This window comes from Scomber japonicus, chromosome 14 (assembly GCF_027409825.1).
Source record: "Scomber japonicus isolate fScoJap1 chromosome 14, fScoJap1.pri, whole genome shotgun sequence".
Lineage (NCBI taxonomy): Eukaryota > Metazoa > Chordata > Actinopteri > Scombriformes > Scombridae > Scomber > Scomber japonicus.
The window spans coordinates 32467378-32491064 of record NC_070591.1 but is presented as its reverse complement, the minus strand read 5'-3'; the positions used below and the strand labels follow the sequence as shown (position 1 = coordinate 32491064).

The following is a 23687-nucleotide window of genomic DNA, read 5'->3' as shown; positions in this document are numbered from 1 at the left end:
ATCTCCAGAAAAATCTCCAGAAAAATCTACTCAAATACATGAAAATACACTGCTGTCACATTGGAATAAAAGAAAAACTAATAAATATACTAAAACATATCCAGAGACACTGCTAGTCATACATGCCAGTAACAACAATTATCTCCAATGATAGATATTGTCAGAATGTGATATAATAACTATTGTTAACTCATTCGCCAACTTCATCTTGGATGGTCAACGTGTTTATCAGTTTTAGTGTCTTCCAAGAAATTCTTATGTATTTCCAGAATGTTTCTTTGTATTGTCAAATTGTTACTTGCTTGTGTTTTAATTCTAAATACTGCATAGTAATAAAGTGTGTTATTTATTTGCTTGTTTTTTGTCCTTCTGCTTCAGTGATATTCAGTGATAACCCAGCTGGTTAGAGTATACTCACTCAGTCTTTCCCATTAATGGAAAGTTATTGCATAAAAAAAAAATACAATATAACACACAACATGAGCCATAGTTTCACATAAAAGGAGGAGTTACTGTGCAATTTATGATGTCACACATATCACTATCACGTGAAAACCATATCATTTTACATTTTAACTTTGAAAGGATTACGGCGTCCAAGGGATAAATTCATATATACTGTATGTAGTCATAGCAACCAACGGCTTGGTTCTTGAAACGCCAGACTCTTTGGGATACAAGGTTTTTACCTGAAAGTGACTGTATACTGTGTACGTACATGGTTTGTAGATAAGGGTGTAAATAAAGGATAGAAGACAGAAACCCAAAGTGATAGACACCATTTTGACAAGTTTAAAAGCATCCTATTATAAAACAGCCCAAATGTTATTTTAATAACACTGATTGAAAACCTACATTAATTAATGTCTAGATTTGTAATGTTATTTACTTCATTTGACACAATTAACCCCCATGCAACATTTCAACACGATTATGACAATATAAGAGTAACTCTTCAGCCATGACACATCAGTCAGTAACACATTTCTAAATAGGATTAAAGCAATATGGTTTTAATGTCAGATGTAATGCTAATATTTTGGTACTGAAGCAGCCATTTAAACCATGCAATGATCAAGATTGAGTTTAAAACTTAATCTACCTGAAAGGGAGAGAGAGATTTGTGAAAGTTTTGAAAAGACAGGAAGTTGTGTGTACTTACAGGGAGTCCAAGATGGCCTCTATCTCCTTTATCACCCTTCTGACCTGACGCTCCCTTCTCGCCCCTGATGCCTATGCCTGGCTCCCCCTAAGAGACAAGGTAAGAGACTATATATAGACTATATATAACCAGAGGTAGATTTATTAAAAGTGATATTTTATGGAAATAATATCTCACCTTAGGCCCTGAAAGTCCTTGCGATCCCTAAATGGAAAAACAAAAAAACACAGTCGGACAATTGACAAAAGTGATTCTCAGTTGTTGCCATTGCTCACCACTGTAGACCAACAGTACACATCCCATTTTATTTTAATGCGTTATCCATTTGTGTTAGTGGGACTGTAAAGCCTAATAAATGAATAATTGGACTTTCTAATTTGTCCATATTAAACAGCTTAAATTACTGTGAGGTGTTGAAAATTATTTAAAGATTGATATTACACTATACTGTACTTGGTGTAGCCTGGACATTATCCACAATTTAACACATTATGAAGCATTTGGAATTACTTTTAGTTCAACTGGGGAAAATTAGGATTTTTGATCAATGAACACGTCCGACAAGAGCATGTCAGGTGCTTCTCAGCTCCCTTGGATTACCAATAGAAACTAAACTTTTGAAAAGGAAAGATGGTAATTCTAATGATTCTCCAAAAAATGAATTACATAATGGAAATTCAGTCAGTCTTTATATCACCTAAATTTAAAACCTTGGGTGCAGTTATCAATATTTTTACTGAGTACCATTTGGTTGCATCATTGTATGTATTAAGAATGAGCAACCCTTTAGATGAAGGGGTTAATGGGCATATTTTGACTCACCGCTGGGCCGACTGGTCCTGGAGGTCCTGGGGGTCCTGAAGGACCATAGATCTAAATACAGACACACACAAACCAAAGCCACAGGTTAAATTCAATAAATACTCTGCTCATAATACTGAATTATAACATATTAAACACTTAGAATGAAGTGCTAAGTCACAAACTTACCATTTCTGACCTCCCTCTGTCTCCAGCCTCACCTTTGGGACCCTGTAAAAAAAATGGTGGCAAAGACATGTGAGGACACAAAGTTGATGATAAAACAACAAACTCTAAAGTGAATGAAAGATAAACCAACACCATTTCACCCCCCCCCCCCCCCCCCCCCCGGCCACCCCCTTGGCCAATTCAGACACTGCAGTGTGAGAGGCACCATTGCGTACCATTGTGCCTGGTAATCCAATAGAGCCAGGGGCTCCTGTAGCCCCCTTTTCACCCGTAGGGCCATCTAAACCCTACAGAACAAGGAAGGGGAGATAGACATCACGATAATGGCAGAATGATTCAATTCAGGGACTGATGAGTTGATCTTCAAATTAGAATCAAAGCAGAAAAGACAAGCGAGTAAGGTTTGTTTTTATTACCAAAATTACCAAAGCCTTGATCAGAATCAGGCCAGTGTACAATGGCTTTTTTTGTTTTTGTATTTGAAGTGGAAAAAAAACCCAAAGTAGCTTTTTAAAATATATATATATTTATATTTGCTTTTATGTCAGCTGTGAGAAAACTAAAAATGTCCTGATATTACATTTTAAGGTTGTTGAAACAGCTCATATTAAGCAAATGAAGCCACACTCAATGATGACGAGGATGAGTTTTACTCGTGTGGAAGTTCATTAATTCATTGTATCCAAACTGTGGAAATGATTTGTCCAACAGCATCCAGTCATCTGTTCACCTTCACCTAACCCTTAAAAAATGAGAGGTAGTCGGCTCACAGAATTAGGAGATTGCTAGATATGTAACAATGAACACCTATACCTTTTGGGAGTTTGCCAGATTCAGTGTGTGTGGAGTAACACTCTATCCATCTTCGTGTAGTATAGTATAGTATAGTATAGTATAGTATAAAGTGGTCTGCAAATGTTACCTGGGCACTGCAATGTGCAAGTGCATCATGGGACTGGCTATTCCTTGACTGGCTATTTAATTCATTTTCCAATACAGGTAAAAACAAAAGCATTTGCTAAATGTGATCTGTTTCAACATCTTTATAAATGTACCGTGCGGTAGTTTTTATTTTACAATTGCTGACATAGAAGTCTCAAATGCACATTGTCACCCAGCAGTGTGGCTTTGTGTGAATCCTGTTTCCTGAATTATAATGACCCAACATTCCTCTTCTTAACTCTAAAGAAATGTTTCAGTCACAGATGCACACACCCCATTCAAACACAACAAACAAAATATGTATTAGCAAAAGTTAAGAATAAATATCTCTTTATGAAATTGTTATTATGTTGCATACAGATATACAGTACCAACCATTTGTACTGTTGGGCTCTCCAAGCTACTCATAAAACAGGCCTTTGTATGGGGACACATTTGGTCCAAAATTACCACAGAGAATTAAAGTTAAAAGTTAAACTCAGTGTCATGTCTGGGGTGTCTTCCAAGCTAGCGAGTCTCTAATTAGATAATAAGAGGGCAGCTGGAAAAACCAAGCCTCTGGATAATGACAGATGTGGGACTCAGACTTTGGTCAGGGAACTCAGGCAGTGGTTTGATGTGATGTGGTGTGTAGTTAATACAGTCACTTACAGGTGATCCAGATGGGCCCATGTCTCCCTTGTCTCCCTTGGGTCCTGGGAAGCCCACAACACCACCCTCCCCTCTGGGACCTTCAGGACCGGCTGGGCCTACGGGACCAGGCTCTCCAGGCTTCCCTCTGGGGCCCTGAAAACAAGAGATTTCAAAATTTGCTATGGTTGTTTCACTTACTGTAACCTGAATAACAGAGAACTTTGAAACTGTAAAGACATATATATTTTTGCATTCAATCGTACAAGGAGATCCGTCATTATCCGTCACAATGTGTTCTATTACATAAACATTAACTGAAAGAATAAAATGTAATATTCTGGGGTGCCAATAAGAAAGTCTTACCTTCTCTCCATCCAGTCCTGGAGCACCTGGTAGGCCAACCTCACCCTGAGCAAACATCAAGGCTGAATTACCAACTGGGCAAAGAAGACAACTGCCCCAGGACCCCAGACCATCAGGGGCCCCAGGTTACTGTATCTCAGTTTCTAATCAATAAATTAATTACAAATTTGTTGGAATTTGCACAAAAATAAAAGTGTGTAATGTGTAATCTGTAGAACTTGGAAACACAGTGTACATGACACAATATGAAAAGGGTGGGAGGTGAAGGGTCAATAGGGGCCCTACAGCCAACATTTGCCCCTGGGCACCTAACAAATCTTATCTGGCCATGGAGCACAGAAAAAATGAACACAAACATAAACAAAAAGTGACTCATCTCTAAAATACAATATAACTCAACTGTGTGTCAAATGTCTACTACCTTGGCACCGGTGAGCCCAGGGGCGCCTGGAGGTCCAGGTACTCCAGGCGGGCCCTAGAAGGACAAGAGTTCATATCAGTTAACAAGATTTAATAAATGATTGTGTTTGTCCATATCATAATGAAACATTGGCAGTACTCACCATCAGTGGTATGTTACGAATATCCTGTGGAGAAATATGAAATGTTAAAATAATTCTTGATTGTATTCTTGAGTTTTTCTACATCTAAAAGAAGTGTATCCAAATAAGAATGCCATACATTTTCATTATTGAGGATTTCAGCCTTTCCTGGCTCCCCAGTTGGTCCTGCAGGACCCTTTAAGATAAAATAGACAATTTTTAAACCTCATTATCATATAACACAATGATTATAAATTGGACATTTTATGTACTATATGTCAACATGTTGTCATGACTTACTCTTGGTCCAGCTGGGCCTTCAGGGCCTGATTCCCCCTAGAGGACAAATGGAGGTATAACACTTAGACTCTGTAAATACTGGGGTGCATCCCAGGTCTCTTAAATTGCATCCACATTGACCTCACTTATGTCTTTACCATGCATCTTATTTATTCCCACCATCGGTGCATGAAGAGACACAAGGACAGAGAGAAAGGAAACAAGTCAATCTGTTTTTAGAGACATGAGACGTCTACAACAGATTTCTTACTAGATGGCGAATCAGAAAACCAATGATATATAAAACCTTGGAGTGATATACTTGAGCTCAATCTGTAAACTGTCACCACTTTGGAATGAAATGGCAGTGATGTTGTGATATGTCAGATCAGTCTGATCAGCTGCAGCAGCTAATCAATAAGTAAAGGGTTGTGTCATCCAGAAAAGATTACTGGAGAGGCTGCTCTTGTGTCTCCTCATTCATAGTTCCTAAGAGATCCCTCCTTGCTCCTTGGAGCAGAAATAAAAGACTAGATGGACTAGAACAACTTTGGTTCAAGCGAGGATTGAAGAGTGAGGAAATATCAAATAAGAGACTTCGGATGTACCCCTTGTGTTAGTATTTGGCAAGTCAACTTCTTATTAAAATGTTCTCATTAAGCCCTTCCATAATGCTCTCCTATCCTACCTTGTATCCCTGGTCGCCTTTATCACCCTGTAAGAGAAATACCATACAGTGACTTACAGGAGCAGAAGCAATTGTGGAAGTCTCACTTAATAATTTGTGATGGAGTCATTGCTGTTTGTGTAGATATTGATTCATTAACAAACTATCTCCCTTCACCTTGGATCCCATTTGGCCTGGAAGTCCTGGTGATCCTGGTTCTCCTTTAATTCCCTGGGCTGTGATGCTGGGCTCTCCCTTATCTCCCTGCAGTACATACACAACAAACTCTAAACTGTATGAAGTACAATTTACTTTAAATTGCTGACATATTATATAAGATAACTTTAGTACAAATGACTATTAATAAGACAAGAGCAACAGCAGTAGTTGATTAATACCCACCCAGCTGATTTGATAACCGGTATAACCAATTATAGTGTTACTTTTTACTGGATACTGAACAGTGATATTTTTGTGTCAGTATTCCTTATAACTACATTTTCTCAAGTTTCATCACAAACATATCTGAAAAACATTTTGAAAGTATAGAAAATAAAAAAATGATTAATTTACTGCCTTTAAATATTTACTGATAAAACACACTGAATAATTAGATGAATAGATAAAATATGTAGGGTTACCATTTTAAAAACATGTCTAATAGGAGCCTTATATTAACAGTTCCAGTAAGTTTAGACACACTTTTCTTAGAATGAGAAAGTGTGTCCAAACTTTTGACTGGTACGATATATTTGCAAAACACAATGAGTCATACCACATTGTTACATGGTAACAAAAAATCTACATCAAACAGCAGACAAAATGTGAGTAGAACATGAATTCATTTTGACCTCTGAAAAAGTAGTTTGACTTAAAAAACATATAACTCAAGGTCCACTTACTATTTTTTTTTAATTAACTTTCATTAATGACTAATAATCTTCATCACTAAATAACGTTTGTCCAGTTGACACAGAGATCACTTAGGTGCCGTCATCTGACCTGAGTATGGAATTTTGGTCAGGTGTTGAATACAATGATTATATGGAGGGGGATGATTAACACTTTCTCTATTTAAAGATGGTCTCTGATGTTTGAGGTGAAGCCGGTTGATGATAGTGGTTTTGGTATCAGATAGTGTGTGTGTTCCTAGTGTTATTCAGTCTCTAGTCTAGGCTCCTTGGTGTTTCACTGATGTAATGCTCCCAGTGGTCCTATTACTGGTGCTGTTCTCTGTGTAAACAACATCACTGGACACCATTAGACACGTGATGATGTCTGAGCCATCTCCATGACAACTGAACAAACTCAATCTGCTGATGTAGTTTGTGAGATGCAGTTGAAAGCTTTGGAGAAAGGAAGTAGACTTTAGTGTCTGCATTACATTCCCACAGATCACGGCAAACCCAAGAATTGTTTTTTGGCAATTTATTCATCTTGGATCCAGAATGAATGCATGTATGAATATTGTTAGAAATTACAAATGGTGTGATAATGCTTGTACTGGACAACATCAATGAGTTAGACAGCCCAATTCATTAAGGCTGGATAATTATACCATCCATTATAAGGACCAGAGCACTCTAACAAATGCCAACTGAGCAAGCTAACAGCTCAGAGAGTTAGAGATACAATGTTATAGCTAATTTGAAGCTTTGGTCAGTCACAAAGACAATGATATGATGAATATCTGACTTTACAGACATCCAGTTACTAGACGAAAATGACTGACTGACAGAAGCACAACCAGACAATTGGGATGCTCATTTCATGCCAGGCCTACCCTGTAGCCCCTCTTTCCAGGGATGCCAGGGATACCAGGTGTGCCAGCCTGGCCCTTTTGTAGTGGAAGAAAAACAGTTGTGACCTGCTTAATCTGGGATTAAGAGAGTAATAACAGTTGCATGCACTGCTGAGCAGTGACTTTACCTTTAACCCAGGAGTGCCCAGGAAACCTGGTTCTCCCTACGATGGCCAAGATGGCACAACCATCAAAGTTGACGAGAAGGAAGAGAAGAGCGAGGAAGTGAAGCAAGAAAAGAAAAGGAAGGAGAAAACATGAAAAGAGGATGTACAGTTTGTTTTCCTGCAAATTTATGATGTGGAAAAGTATATGCATACACATCTACAGAGCAAGTATTCAAAACATATAAAGTGAAACTGGAAACTGGGAAAGATTAACATGATGAGCCCACTGAAATTGGTTGTTAAAAATAGAAATGAAAACACACTTGAGTCATTTAATTAATCTGTGTTCATGCTCTCTTCCTCAGATTAATGAGTAGATGATTTAAAGGTGATGTACAGTCGCAACTGTGACCACACAGCACACATATAGCTGGCTGGTATAGGGAGTTCCCACAACACTGTTTGTCCCCGCGGAATGTGTGCTGTCCACTGTGGGCGTGAACATGATTTCTCATAGTTTCAAACAGAAAATAGGGTTAGGGTTAGGGTCAGGATGCATGCAACATGCAAAAAAGAACATGTTCCACAACATTCTTCAAAATAGTGCCTAACAAAGACTTATTTAAGAAACACAAAACTGTGAATAGTTTGCATGCTTCAACTGAATTCTGTTGACTAAACTTTACCCTTGACATACAGCATTCCTAGTTACTGCCAGGAAAGGACAAATCTTTTGCTGATTCATTCTCATGTATCAAACATTCAAATTTTGGGGGATTTTTTGGGTTCCTGAGAAAGTGTTGTGTCCCCTTTAGGCCACTAGAGAGCACTAGATGCCAAGATGGGAGAGAAAAATGAGAGATTTTGTCAGGGTCGAGGCTGTGGCTGTTTCCTGGAAGCACTATGCACCATAGATCATTATTTGTTGGATAATGGATTATCCACATTACCATACAGCTTTGACCTGGTTAACCCATGATTGCTGTAAATCACTGAGATGAAGGCCTAGTGCCAAAACATTATGGGTACATAAAGAGAATTCTCCCAGAAGTCAGGGTTGCAGAGTTATTTTGTCTAATTTGTTATTTTGTTATTTTAGCATGCACATGACTGATGGCAGGATGGGACTTAATGCAATAACTGAGGCTAAACATTAATCTATCAAGTTGTTTTAAGGCACCTTAGACAGAGTTGATGGCTGGGTATAAGAAGTGAAGAAACATCTAGTGTAGGCAAATGTCAGTAAGTAAAGTAAGTACCTTTCAGTAAGCAATATTCATTAGTAAGTGTTTATGTTTTGCCCAACACTAGCTAGTACTGGCTCCTTTGCCTTCTGACAACTTTTCGTGAACAGCACTAAAGTATAGTGTGTCCCAACAATTATTGAGAAAATATGAAAATTCAAATTTATTCTGTTATTTTCTTATTTTTTCTGATGCTATTTTCCAATCCCACATTTTCAGATTATTGAAACCTAATGTTGTCATTAGGGCTGTACTTCACATGTCAGATGGAAGGTGGAGATGGAAGGGACCACAGCAGATATAGTATCCAAAAGTCTATGTGAGTTTGTGAACAGATGAAAGCATTGCTGGGTCTGCAATATCCCTGCTACCCTCAGGAGGACCTGATTGCTGATGGGTCTATTTGCACTGAAAAGTTAATTAATGATCCTCCCCAACAACCAGCTGCCCCAAACAGGAAACTGATTCTCCCTTTCATCTGTAGCTGCTCCAGTCAGCTTTTAGCATTCCTTTGGTCGCTTCAAAGGTTTGTCCTTCTTGTGCTGTGATTCTATTTTAACATCTCTCTCAGTGTATGACATCCAGTGGGTGTAGCCCTGCATAGATCTGTCACACTGGCATGCCATGCCATGATTTATCAATACACTAATCCCTTCATTGAAGCCATGCAGCCACAGGCTTTCCACTTCAGAGGAAGAGGACAAGGAGGGATAAGGTGGAACCAATCAGTCACTCTTGCATTTAAAGGAACTGTAATCATCCTCCAATGATACTGCAGGATCACTTGTTTTCATTCTGTTTGTGCAGCAGCCAACTCATCATGTCACAGTCAATTTCAGAGAAAGGACATGGAGACTGAGGCACACACTGCCAGGGTTTCCGTAGTGACTTACAAGTACAAGTACGCTTTCCATGTGTACCATAAACAGTGAAATACTATGCCTGGCAACAGATGGACAGGATTAGTCTTAGACTGATAAAAAGCTATTACGAAATTAAGATCACTTAATCAGTCCTCCAGTGTCTCTGACACCAAATGTTATAGAAAAGATCTATTTTACAGAAAATATTGATAGTAAAATATATGAATCCCACATGGGCTCTTGTTGAGAAGCACCTGTAACCGACTGGTAGGGGTCAGGCAAAGAATATGTGTTCAGCATACAAGAACATTTGTGTCAGCCATAGTGTCTTAAGGGCTTTAATACTCTGAGAGGAAGTGCTTCTTATGCCAGTACACAGAATGGATTACCAGCACATCCAGTCCCTCACACAGCACTGTTACTTATTAAGTTAAGTACTCACAGTTTCTAATGAATGTAGGAACGCATGATGTGGTTATTGTAAGAAACAGGCAAAATAGGATAGATAGATAGATTTGACAAAAATGTGCAGATGTGAAGTACAACAAGTAATGTATTTCAGCCAGAGAGCTTCTAGAAAAGGCTGTAAATGTCACAGAGACCAATTCACAACCTGTTAACATCTTTTGTCTTTCTGCCCATCTGCCAGTCACAACTTCTGTCCTTCCAGAACTCAGTTTATTGGTTATCCTGCATTACCTGACCTTCACACCATCCTGCATACTTCCTCTGAATCCCCTTATCAGGTCCACCTACTCCTTGTCATTGTTCTTGGCCAGATCATCAGTGTTGTATTCTTGCTGTTCAAGCCACTGCTTGCTGTCCTATCTGTAACTGAAGCTCCCTGCCTGTACCCCTGTAAACCATTCAATAATCTGCTATTTGTTTTTAGACCTGTTTTAAAAGGTAGTTAACTCATTCACTATTCCCTTTAACAGACACTCCACAGTAATATTTGTGTTTGGTCATATGTGTCTATGTGGTCGCGTGTGTGTACGCACCTATTTTATAATGTATATTACACACTCATCTTAACCAGCATGTAGGGGTTGCAAGTGATCAACAACAGCTCTAAAAGTAATCTCTGGCAATCAGCTAAGGATAAAGAGTTGCAGGCCGCATTTTGGCCTTTATTATGACTCTAAAACTGACGTCCATAAAAGTATGGTCTTATCTTGAACTGGAGCATTTGTAGATTAATTCCATACTCGATATGTTATGATCCATTATAGTTAGGCAAAGAAATCCCTGTTTTTTTTAGCTTTGCCACTATCTTGACTACAAGGGAACCAAGAGGGAAAACTGAGTGAGATTCAACTCTTCTTTGTTTGGGAAGTGAGGGGTCATAGGGAGGGTTTTATCTCTTGTGGTATGTTAGAACAAACTGTTCTAATTCAATAAATATGTTTGGACTTATTTTCCCATTTATTGTTACCTCATTAAGTGTATACTGTACAATTAGCTGAATGTCATACCATTCAATACCATTCAGCTCCATTGACAATACATACCCAATACATTTATTAATGTTGCAAGGCTCAATGCTTTGCCTAACTTGCTCTATCCACAACGTTGTTACCAACCACAAGTTATGAGCCATTTTCCTATTTTTTGTTATTTGGTAGCACTAGTCAGCAGGTGTTACTGATTGTTAGCATGGAACTTGGCTCTTAGTTCAGAGTTAGTCTTGGGGGTTGGTGGCTGACATTTTAAGCTTACAATAAGACATTACTTATTTTGTGACAGTCTAACTTACAATTGAGCAAAGTGAAGACATAACACTACAGACTAGTCTAAAATCTATTTGTGAAATTGGAAATTGTCAATTCATGACCTGCCTTCCTGTCTTTGATGCCAACCATTAACCTTTAGCTCATATCTTCTAAATCATCCATATAAAAATGGTGCGTCAAAAGTCAGGCAGGTTTAGGGGTTTATCTATTGATAATTTGTGCCAATTTATTACAATTTGGATTTATCATTCTTAATTTGTCATTTATACCCTCAGATCTCTTAGGACCATGAATGTGCAAAGTAAATTCCATGGAATTCTACTTTCTGGATTATGCAATATCCTGTGTGTAAAGTTGACATTTGGGCCAGAGAATGGGAGAAGAGGAAAGCTCACACAAGGGAAATAGCTCAGGGAGTCATCCTCTAAGTACCATGAATATTTGAATTAAGCATTGATACTTGGTATCTTGGACTAAGTTCTAAGATGGATAAACAAAACTCAATGTAATTGTCAGTGTGCCTGAGAATAATATAACTTAATTGCTCTCTTCACATCTATGTATAATGTTTCATCTTTGTAGCTCATTGCTTTCCCAGAGATGCATTTTCATTCAGTCAAAGAAGTGTGACTGTTGGCATGAAATCCACTTTCTCTTTGTCATCCCCTGTCGCCATTCTCAGTTCCCACAGACAAAGTAAAATCAAAGCCGCTTTCAAAGACAGAGCTTATTAGATCAGTGGAGTATTGGAGAGTATTTCACCACTGTGGCAGACGGGACTGGGTCCTGAGATGGTAGTTGTGGCTGCTTCCTTCATGGCTAGACTGTTGCATGATGGGAGCTTTGGAACTGAAGTGGTTGAGTCTATAGAAATGTCATGATCTGTGGTCGGCACCACGTAGATACTAATGACTACTACTTATACCAAAAAAACCCTCCACCTGGCTCACTTTACTTCTCTCTGGCACACGGCAGCAGTTGCCAGCTCTCTGATATTATATATAGAACAGATCTCCCCTGGGTTAATGAAAGCATCAATTCCTTCGGCAACCATACCCTTACATTGAAGGATTATTCTGCAAAAGCACTTTCTCTTTATTAAACAATAAAAGGCTTTCCAGATCACTGTTTCCTGTGGATACCAACGAATATGCACTTTCCTTGAAGTTTTTTCCTCTTATGACTTCTTCCTCCTCCCCCCATTTGTACATCTGTGGGGCTTAATGAGGAAAACACACACACACACACACAGGGCTGCCGCTGCTACTGCCATGCTACCGAGGCAACAGGAGAGCTGATGTGGTTGCAGGTCAGATGGGACTCCTGAGGTGATGGAGTCCATCAGAGAAGGAGAACAAATTAAAGTCCACAAAAGATACTGTCACTGTTGTGGAGAGCTTGGGCAGACTGCTTAGCTTCGTTCCAGACCTCCAAATCAGACATCTCTGATTTGTTCAGGAATTCAATAAGGCCTGCTCTTCATTGAAGAACAGTTTATGGCTGTTTCCCCAGGTATGAAACATTTGACAAATAAGGACTTTATGTGATCAATGAATTGGAGGGCCCGGTAACATTTAGAAAATAAAAAGCCATTGAGGCGCTCCATTGACATCCCAGCTGCTACATAAAGGTTTATATTAGATAAATAGGAACCAAACCAACCACAAGCACACCCACACATACCCCATACACTGTCAAGGGAAAAAAGTTCCAAAATACAAGTACTCAGTGCTCATTCTTGTCAGGTGGAGCCTCTGAAACAGCACAACCAAATGTAAAACCACATTTAATGACCCTAATATTGACTCATACTACCAAACCAAAATAATAATAATCCATGTTCTCACATATGTTTAAATATATAGGGTATGGTCATTTGTGTTCAAAGAGACAGGTGCTCCTCTAATAAAATACAAATGTTAGAGGTGCCTTTCCACTAAGAGATAAATTAAACCAAGTTTCAATCATCCAGACTCCAGCAGTCATGTCTGTGATCTCATCATGCATAAATAAACCTCGACATGCCACACACACACAACTCCATGCTAGACTTTCACTCTACCTTCTCTCCTCTCTCTCCTGGGAAACCCCTCTTTCCTTCATCTCCCTACAGAGTTGATGGAAACAGCAGCTCAGAGAAGCAGCGGGGCAGTAAAAGCAGACACACCCTTTCAACCAGGGGAAAATCAAAAGGCAAGCAAAGGCTCAGGGGAAAAGGGAGTGCTCCTTCTTGACGTGGACCTGACAGAAGGGAGATCTAAATCTTTAGAGATGATATCAGGGGCCTTCTATCATGTTGGTGCCTGGACTGAAGCAGGAGAGAGCTGATTTCTCATCCAGACCCAGGGCTTAAGCTACCACTGAGGATACCGAGGTCATGTGCTCAGCAGCTTTGTCTTGAAATCAGTGGGATTAAATATCTTCAAGTGTAGCTGACCATCTATAACCCCCAGTCAGACTTTTTTTAAGGGTCATCAAAATTTGACAAAGCAATTCCAACTTAAGGTCCAGATCATTACCAGAGTTTGCTCAGTAATCATGGAGATGGATTTGTTGATATGCAAGTATGCAAGTTGTAAAACTTGCTGTTTTATGATTTCTTGTCCATGTTAGCTTGACAGTTATAGTAATGAAGCATGGAAGTTTTATTAGGACTTCCGAAATGGGAGTTTGACAAAACAAGTCTTCAAAACAGACTTTAGACAATGTGCAGAAAGCTCCTCAAAAAATAGTAGGTGGACCTTTGCCAAATGATCATGTCCAAGATCACGATCCTCAAAGGTCTTTACACTTTTGGGATTAGCTTTCATACCACTGATCTATAACTCAAGAATAAAGAAAAATAAAATAAGATTAAGACAACTGAGCAAACTCCACCAACCAAGATAAATGCAATTGAAAAGTCTATGTGATTATGTTGTTGTGGGATTCTTTTTAATTGTCAAAAAAAAAAGAAAAAAAAAGATTGGTATGTGCTCAAATTTGGTTGTGCTGGTGTGGACGGTGCATGGGGGCACTTAGATTGATAACACCCATATTTCTAAAATCCTGGCTATGGCCCTGAATAGAACATAGAGACTGTTCTGAAACCTTCATCAACAACAGTTCCTAAACTTAAAAAAAAAAAATATCTTACCTTGATTCCTAGATCTCCCTTGAATCCCTGTGAAGCAAAGACAAACACTTAAGATGTAAGAACTGACAACTATCACAACAGTCCACTAGATGGAGCACAAGACCTTCTCTATCGACCATAATTAACAGTAAGTACTGTGTTCAAGCCTTCTCAAAGTGAGCATGCAAATTCAAGGAGCAGTTTGCATTTCATTTCAGAAGTTATCTAATCCATTTTCTGCAGCCTCTGGAAAAAAGTCCCACCATGATGCCAGATAACCATGCCGGCAAAGCCTCTCCTCTGTCCTCCAAATAACCTTCAGCTCAGAAGCCTGATGCACTCATAAAGCTCATGGCTTAAAACAGAAATGGGATTCTGGGATGATTTCATGGGAAACAAAACGAGATGGAAGAATGGCTTAAGTTTACAAGGCAGTAATGTGAACAGAAGCTCACAATGAAAAGGTTCTTCCAGCAGCCTTACCCTCAGAAAAGCATCAGTATAAACTGCAGAAGGATGCTGTGTTTCAGTGTGACCTTTACAGTTCAACCTAAATCTGAGATTTTATATATGTCTTCAGGCAAAAATCACTTTTGCAGATTTGTGTTATAGATATATACAGTGGTTTTGCTGTTGTAACAGAAGCAGCCAAACTGCTTGATGTTGCCCAGATGGCTGAGATGTTTTGCTTCAGCACAGTGGAGTTTAGTGGAAGCGGATGAATAAGAGTTATGAACATGTGTGAAAGTAATGCATTTCATACATTTCATCAAGTTTGATGGTTCATGTTCATCGTGCCAAATGGCATTTTGTATCTTTAAAGGTCCACTAATCATTTTTTAAAATATGAACAATGACTCAAATAACTCTGTGAGGGTGTTGCTCTTGGAATAACAAAACCACAGAGGATTGTCACCAGCTCTGCAGTTTCCTTAGCCCCTTTTGTGACATCAGCAATTCTGTAATTTAGTGGTAATATAGGATTTAAAGTTCAACTGAAAGTGAAAAGCAGTTTTTTCTCCTATCTATACATATCTGATATATATATATATATATATGTATATATATATATATATATATATATGACTTTTGTTGCGATTTGGTGCTATTTAAATAAAGATTGATCGACTGATCGATTGATATCTGCATGCTGAAATGAAATAGAAACGATAGAAATTGATATTTTATATTTTTTGGTTTCATGCCACTCCCTAGTTTTGCATATAAACATTGCATTACAGCTCCAGTTCAAGTACACTTCAGTCTATGTAGAACAAGAACTAAACCGCCAAATGTACATAAAGCAGTAGTGACAGTGAACACACATACTGACCAGCATCAAGACAGCAGACTGCTGCACAACAAAAGAGCCACTGACTCTGAATAACACACTCTGAATACATTTTCAAATGTGTGAAATGTCAGTTTGCAGACTAGATAGCTAGTTAGCTGCTTAGCTGAAGCACATTAAACTGTACATGTATCTGCAAATGTCCCTTCAGTCTGGTCAGATGCTGGTGTGGCCCTTATTTTACTCTTCAATACCACTGCTAACATCACAGTGTCTGACCATGACACATATTGTACAGTAGCTACAGCACCAGTCTGTTTGTCTCTTGTTGCCCTGCTTGCTCACAGCCTGCCTGCTGCTGTCAATCAAAAACAGACAGCAAGAAAGAAAGAAAAGGAGCATTTCTGATTTTTCCCTAAAGACCTTTTTTCTTCCTTTTAACAGTATATTTATACACATTGACATTATTTTAGAAAATGAACAGAGATAACTAATTCATCATTTCAGTTGGACTTTAAACATTGGTCTCATCCCAAATATTGAATAATTTCTAACAGAAAGTGGACAACCCACTCCTGGAAACTAGGTCAAACATTATGTTTAGATTTTTCCCTTAAGGTTTGTGCAGTGAAGTCTATGTGACTGAATCACAGAGTACTATAGTGCTGAGATCACCAATGGGACTACAGTTTTAAATCTCTTTTTAACTCTTGTTTTGGTTTTCACAGCCTGCAAACTCTGCTCTTATCACATCTCATTTTATGTCCTTCAGCCAACAGCTCACTTCTTTTAAAACTGAATCTTTACTGTTTTTTTCCTTCTTATTTTGGCTTTTGTCCTGTTTATAGTTTTGATTTCTTCCATCTCCCTTTTCACATTTTCTGGCATATTTATGTTTGTCATCTATAATACCCCTAAAACATTCTAGTCTCTAGTGCTGTATAATGACTTGGATTAATATACAACAGTTGTATAAGCCTGCATGTGTGTGTCCTCCAGAGGAAGTCAGCTAAGCCATGGAAAGTGGAGAAGGACAAGCACGTGGAGAGTGTAGTGATCACCTTGCCCCCCCCCCCCCCCCCGAAAAAAAGCTTCAAAGCCAGGGTTAGATCCTTTAAGCTGACAGTGTGCATTTATGTGGATGTCAGTGTGTGTGTGTGTGTGTGTGTGTGTTTGTGTGTGTGTGTGCGTGTGTGCATACATCCCTGTTTATTCACTATTAAACAGAGTATTGTGCAATAACCCAGCAATCACTTTCCATTGAATGAATGTCAAAACCATAAATGTGGCAGCAGATGCTATCTACATTTTGTGAGGACAGGTTCTCAGTATTTTAATACCAGTTCTAAACAACTCCCAAAGGTTCATATGATACCTTTTAACCATTTAATATAGAATGAAACAATGAATCTGATAGGAAGGGCCAGACAACATTATTAAGATGGGGGTCAAGAGGTCCTTGTTCTATGTTAAACTAGTTGATTTGAATCCATAATGAGGCTTCAGCAGTTTGAGTTACACAAATTAAGTGCACATCTTCCAAAATGGACTCTTTTTAGCAAAAAATACCCTCTTTGTGTTGCCAGCTTGTGCTCACAGATGTTTACCACAGCTGGAGAATATTAGATCTTGTCTAAAATGACTCCCTCATTCACTCAGTTCCTACTGTTTATATAGAATACAGTGATCAGTAAATTCAGACTTATAAATAATCATACAGCATCATCACTGACAGGTTTAGTGTCCAATGACTGACATGGACAAGATCTGTTTTTCCATTGTGGTAATACTTGAGGTTATTATATAGAGTATAAATTTCACACTTAGAATTCAGATACTTAAACTAAATGAGGGGACAGTGAATATAAACCACAGGGAGTGATTTCTGACACAGCCATAAAAATAAAAATAGCCACAAATATTCAACAAGCTCGCATGAGATCTTGGATCATCATTAAAAACTGTTTGCTGCTCCAAGTAAACCCACCTGCAGCTATCATGTCAACTGAGAATGATGATGGTGGGATGGATCATTCATTTGCTACTCACTAGTTAGGGCAACCAAAACTAAAAATAACTAACCAGGCTGAATGAATGATGTGAAACAAAATGCCAGTTCAATGTGATTATCAGGCTGCTTCATGCGTCCATAGTATTAGTTCATGTAATGTTAATGTTATCATCTGCCTGGACTGATGATTTTGTCTTCTATTTCTTACATAGTATTTGCATTAGGATCGGGTCACTTCACAGTCAGTATGAAGAGTTGGAGTCCCAGTGTGGTATGTGAGTGTTACATACTGTCCGGGTCAAATTTGACCCATTTTGACAATTGAAAGAAATACAAACACCCTAAATAAAAGATTTTAAGCCTGAAACTTTTTCTCAAGCTGCCTGTGCAAAAAATGTGAAATATTTGAAAACGATTAATTTTTATGCATCTGGTTTACATTGCACATAGAGGGTGTTAATGGTTATTATGACACCTAGCATTCAAATGTTGTATCCTTCACTTTCAATAAATTAATAGAAATAATTACGGCCGTTCTCCTTTAAGATAACATGAGAATATAATATAGTGTGATTCAAAATGTATTTTATAAATGACCCTAACCCTAACCCTAATAACTCTAACCCTAACCCTGTCAAATCAAAAGAAAACAAGAATTTGGTATAATAGTCACTAATTATAAAGGAACACTTACTGTAAGCCTGGTTGGAATATGAACAGTATGTAAGGGTTAATCTATTTTATAAAGTTTCATTTAAAACTTTTCTACAGATCTTTTCAGAGACACATAGATGGGTACACCTGCAATTTAATATGAAATAGCTATAAACGGGTAGAAAGTAAAATACCTTAGGGCCTTCAGGACCTGCTGGGCCGACTTCACCTCGATCACCCTTCAGAGAGACAGAAGGACAAATATTTGTAGATGACATGTACAGGATGTTGATTTGTTGCAAACATTTTCTCCTGAGGTCTTGATCCTGGCTGTCAAATTTCTACTTTCTTTTAAACATGATCAGCTTACTGCACATAGTCAAGTAAACTGTTTTACTTTTGAAAACAATAAAACTGTATGATTTTCAGCCAAAGTGAAGCAACCAGAGATGAAATACTACTTTCTTTCTGCTCCTGCACTGATCTCTGCAGGTGCTTTCAACCAATGCAGTATAAAAGTCACTTATCTCGACCATTACAGGAGGAAAAAGATTGTTATTGGTGGAAGTCCACAATGAAAAAAAGATAATTTTCTTAATGTACAGTAAATACTAATACTCTACTGACATGTTCTTTTTAGAAAGTGAAACACAGATGAGAGCTCACCTTTTGTCCTGGTGCACCTGGTTCACCCTGGAGACATATAACAAAGTGTGTTTGGGTTTTTTGTCCGTTTAAAACCTAGCTAGTGTAACAAATACAGTAACACAGAGAGATGTACAGACACAGGTGGCTGAGGCATGATTTGAGGGCTTCAAAGTCATATTTTCTAGCCAGATGGTTCTCTGATCATGCTGCTTCTAATCTGAACTATTACTACTCATGCTAAAAGTCCAGCACATTAGAGGAATAATGTGATAGACACACCACTTCCTGCTGAGAGTTCAGCTTGTTTTCCACATCAAGGGGCGTTTACAGGACTGTGCGCATTTCTTTGACCGCACAATCTACATTCCTCCTTTTGAATAATCCGTGACAATTACGGCATCATGTGGAGATTGACTCGTCCCATGCAAAGGAAATACAGAGATCTGCAGTGTTGCTGTTTTGTAGGTGGGGTTGTTGTAAACTTTAGAGCAGCTGTACAAAGACCAAGCTGAAACAACTTGACTTGATACCTGTGTTCATGTGGCCTGCAATATTTGGGACTGAGTGCATTTTAATAACACTAGAACCATTGTGAGAGGCCAAAGTGATGCTAATCATGTTTTTTCAGAATTGTAATTTTATTTGTACAAGAAGAGGACTTTGTTTACCTTCAGTCCTGGTAAAAGCTGCAGAAACAATGTACAAATCACAGGAAGGTTAATGTCAAATCAACAACATTTTTACTAATGAGAAGGTTCTTGAAAAATAAAAGTGGAGGTTCTGAACCAAAGCTCACCCTTGGGTCTTTTCCTGGTTTGCCTGGTTCTCCTGGCTTACCCTGTAATGAAAAGAGCAAAAATCCTTTATATATATATAATCTACAAAATGTTCTACAATTCCAGTTCCATGATGCCATTTGGATTTGCAACAATCCCATTTTTTAAAAGAGTGAAAGACCAGCTGAAGTAATGCAGTCAAACTAGCACACCTTATACTTCCATTTCTTTTGACCACACTTTTTTGTACCACCTAGTGGTAGAAAAAGCACAATACATCAATCAGTGTAAAAATGAGATGGCAGGCATCTTGGCCAAGTCAGACAAAAGTTGACCAGGTACAAAACCTTAATACAATTTATGGTTGAAACTTGTTTATTTATGTTTAATAATAATTGTAGTTTGATGTGCTGATATACAGCAAGAAGCTACAACACTGTTAATCAGGACGAACTCATTTGAGGACATTGGGACTTTATAATCATTGATGCAAAGGAAAGTTGTAAATGTAAGACAATGCTTAGTTTTTATACTGATCAGGTCCTGCTAATCCCAAATATCTAGGACAGATTAAAAATGCATACCAGAAAAAAACTGTCTCCATTCTCAAAGAGAATAGAGAAAGCTCACTTCCCCCCTCCACAGTTGTCTGATTCCACTGTGCGATATTCAGCCTCATATAATGACATATGCTGATATTTCAAAGTATTTAGTAAAATGATATTTTAGTGTATGCTTCATGGAGAGAACATTTTGTAAATGCTACCCATTTTGTAATAAGACAATTTGATTTAAAAATCAGCAAAGTGTCCCTTTAAATTTTTTATATCTGAACAGCTATTGTGGATGGAAGTTACCAAGGAGTGTCTCATCCTTAGACTGCAATAAGATATAGATTGAGTCATGTATAGCAGCATGTCAAGGTTTTAATGGTGTCCCTGAGCAGAGCAAAGTGAATGTGACTTCACCCATTTCCAGTTCAGGCTTATATTTTCAATATCCTTAAAATACTTTCACCTCTTTGAACCAGTTGGATTTTATAAAGTGCTAATACAGTGGACACATCATATAGGATGTGGTAGAGATAGCAAAGATTGTCTTGTTAACAATTTCTGAGGGTTCAACTTATTGGATAATTCAAGACATTTGTATGATTGTACAGATGATCTCTATTTACCACTTCTGTTTGTACCAAGGCTGAAATGTAAACAAAGTGGCTAATTTACCAGTGTAGGATTCACATTTATGGTTGAACTGTCACAGATTCATTTTCAGACACATTGTTTTCCTGGCACTCACTGGTGGGCCGCTGGCTCCACTCAGGCCTGGGTCTCCGGGGGGTCCTGGAGGTCCTGGCGGTCCCTGCGCTCCAGGCTCGCCCTGCTGAGAGACCCTGAGTTACAACCTGCTGTGCTGGAGAAAGCCTCGCCTACACTGGCCATGCCAACACAACAACCTCAAACTTACACCGCAAATACGGCAGCAGGGGTTGCTGGGAAGAAGGTTAGCTGGGGAGTAAGGCAAGCGGTTATAATGCTTGAATGCGAAGGTTCATTCTTGATCTTGGGAACACAAACCTGTGTTAAAATATTCTAAACTCAAGATTCACTTATTAGCTTTTTTTTCTGATTGTATTCCATGACCCTCAGAGAATGGAACTTGCTCAGGTTTTGTGATATGGTCCTAAACAATAATAGTCTGTCAGTAATCTGACCCTCTTACAGTACCTATGGCCTTGGATAGGAAGGCAAGGTTAGGCTGGAGAGTAAACTAGATAAATAGGTAAATAGACAGACCACAACTCATCACAGCATTGACTGGAATTTATGCGATACCTTTGGTCCACAGAGTCCTGGTCACTATACATTGACTTTTACCATTTCACCTGGCAAGGTGCTCTGAAAGGGCACCAGAAAAAAAAGTCATAAATTGGATCCAGCATTGACTGGGAGAGGGTCAAAGTCAAAGATCAGGAGTCCGGGGATATTCAGACATTCACATCCAATGCCAGAAACCATCTTCGAATAACGACAGGGGTTACCATCTCCCACCTCTATATGACCACCTATTATCACTTTGCTCTACTTTGGTTTACTTTGGTCATATGATGACACCTGAACATGTACTGAAGAGGGCCATTAAACAAGTCAAGCTATTAAGTGAATTGCGTTTAGAATATTTGATCACAGCTATGGTCATAATGGTGTTTCTTCTCAGAGAGCAAGGCACTAGAAATTGATTGACACTAATGTAGGTTGTACAATATTTGACAAACCACATAGAACAGAGGGTTGTGGTTTAACTGAGGTTTAACTGAGATCATAGTGTGGCTGTATAAGTTATTGTTGTTTATATTTGAAACAAATAGGTTTCACAGTGATCCTTCCTGCTGTTTCTTCAAAACAGACAGCTAATCTGTGTGTAGTTATTCTGAAGACTGCTCAGTGACAGCTGGAGCCCTGGGAATTATGTCAAATCAAATCCAAGACTAAACATAATCAAATAGAAGCTTACAATGAGCACAGGATATGAAGACAATAAATACACCTCAGTGGATGAAATATATCTGTCTGGCTGCTGAACATCCTGAATCAGCGTCTCTCCTTTGTTTACACTAAAATAATTGCTGCTACTCGTCTTTTACAGCTCATAAAATCAATTTCTTGATTAATAGCTCAATATTTTATACTGAAAATATCCCCATCTGGACATACGCATTATTACATAGGGTGACAACTTGCATGGCATTACATTTAATGCATTTTGGTGCAGTACATGATTTATTTGCACATGTGGTCCGACTTAAAGGAGTTCCTAACACAAAGCACTGGCCTTTGTTCAGTCACTCAGTAATCATTGTGTTACTGTAAGAAAACACACATGTACTGTAGCTTAGGACCAGAGAACACTGCCAAGTCTGGCAATGGCTTCTATTCTGAGATAATTGAGAACATATCCATTCACATTACATCCATTTTTTTTATTTATCATTTTCCCTTGCTCTGTAGAACACAATGTGTCTAGATATGATTTATGTCTCTAGAAGATCATCTCAGTGATATGGGTAGATCGCAGCTGCCAATTGCTGGAAAAGTTTGCTGTTCAGCACAATTTGACCACATTCATGAAAATAATGTATCCTCATCAGGATGGAAATCCCATCATGCCAGAGGGACAACACTGAATGGTTGATATTGTATTTATCATAGAGAGCCAAACTGAATTTATAATGTTAGTCCAGCCTGTGTTTTTCACATAGCTCTGATCTCCAAGCAAAGTAAGTGTCCTGGAGAGCAGACTGCACACTTGGGATAAACAAGACAGAGCAGATGCCAAAGGGACCGATCTGTGCCAGAGTGCCAAATGACTTATGTGGCATCACACTGAAGCTCCTACACACACATCTTTGTCTAATGTTTAAAGAACTGCTGACATTTTATAAGCCATAACTTTAAATCTCTCTCTAATATATATGAAAAACTTGATTAACCTGTTGATCTGAAGCTTTATTTTCAAAGTGAATGTCATTTAATTATGTTTTTTTAGAATGTAATATGTATATCATTGCATTACAAATAATAAATTAATTAATTTGCCAAAAATGTACAGTATTAATTTCTATCAACAGCTTTAAAACATTATCACACTTAGAGGCATATTCTCTATTCATTTATTTATCAATATCACTGTTATTACATTATTTTGAAAGTTACTTTCTGCATTAGCTATTGTAGTTGTTTATATTAAGCAGTCATACTGTACATATTATGATTTACTTTAATATATAGCTATTTTATACAGCCCAGTGTTCTTCCAATCAAGCTTCAATGCAAACGTTTAGTGCTAATACAGGAGTAGTGTAATCA

The 23687-nt window shown here is 38.3% G+C and overlaps 1 protein-coding gene across 5 annotated transcripts in view; it reads right to left on the bottom strand.

Moving 5' to 3' along the window:
* Positions 1 to 23687, bottom strand: part of col13a1 (collagen, type XIII, alpha 1) — a 129985-nt gene that overhangs the window by 11819 nt on the left and 94479 nt on the right. For 3 of the 5 annotated variants that reach the window (XM_053333459.1, XM_053333462.1, XM_053333461.1), the window contains exons 12-30: positions 21121 to 21201; positions 19842 to 19883; positions 19714 to 19731; positions 19064 to 19090; positions 18592 to 18636; positions 14463 to 14489; positions 5756 to 5842; positions 5600 to 5626; positions 4933 to 4968; positions 4772 to 4828; positions 4654 to 4677; positions 4512 to 4565; positions 4091 to 4135; positions 3746 to 3880; positions 2368 to 2439; positions 2153 to 2194; positions 1985 to 2035; positions 1340 to 1366; positions 1163 to 1249 (exon numbers count right to left, since the gene is read on the bottom strand). In XM_053333459.1, coding sequence (XP_053189434.1) covers positions 1163 to 1249; positions 1340 to 1366; positions 1985 to 2035; positions 2153 to 2194; positions 2368 to 2439; positions 3746 to 3880; positions 4091 to 4135; positions 4512 to 4565; positions 4654 to 4677; positions 4772 to 4828; positions 4933 to 4968; positions 5600 to 5626; positions 5756 to 5842; positions 14463 to 14489; positions 18592 to 18636; positions 19064 to 19090; positions 19714 to 19731; positions 19842 to 19883; positions 21121 to 21201 — 984 coding nt within the window. Of the gene's footprint in view, positions 1 to 1162; positions 1250 to 1339; positions 1367 to 1984; positions 2036 to 2152; positions 2195 to 2367; positions 2440 to 3745; positions 3881 to 4090; positions 4136 to 4511; positions 4566 to 4653; positions 4678 to 4771; positions 4829 to 4932; positions 4969 to 5599; positions 5627 to 5755; positions 5843 to 14462; positions 14490 to 18591; positions 18637 to 19063; positions 19091 to 19713; positions 19732 to 19841; positions 19884 to 21120; positions 21205 to 23687 lie in introns of all 5 variants that reach the window. The other 2 variants (XM_053333460.1, XM_053333463.1) reach the window with 2 other exon arrangements.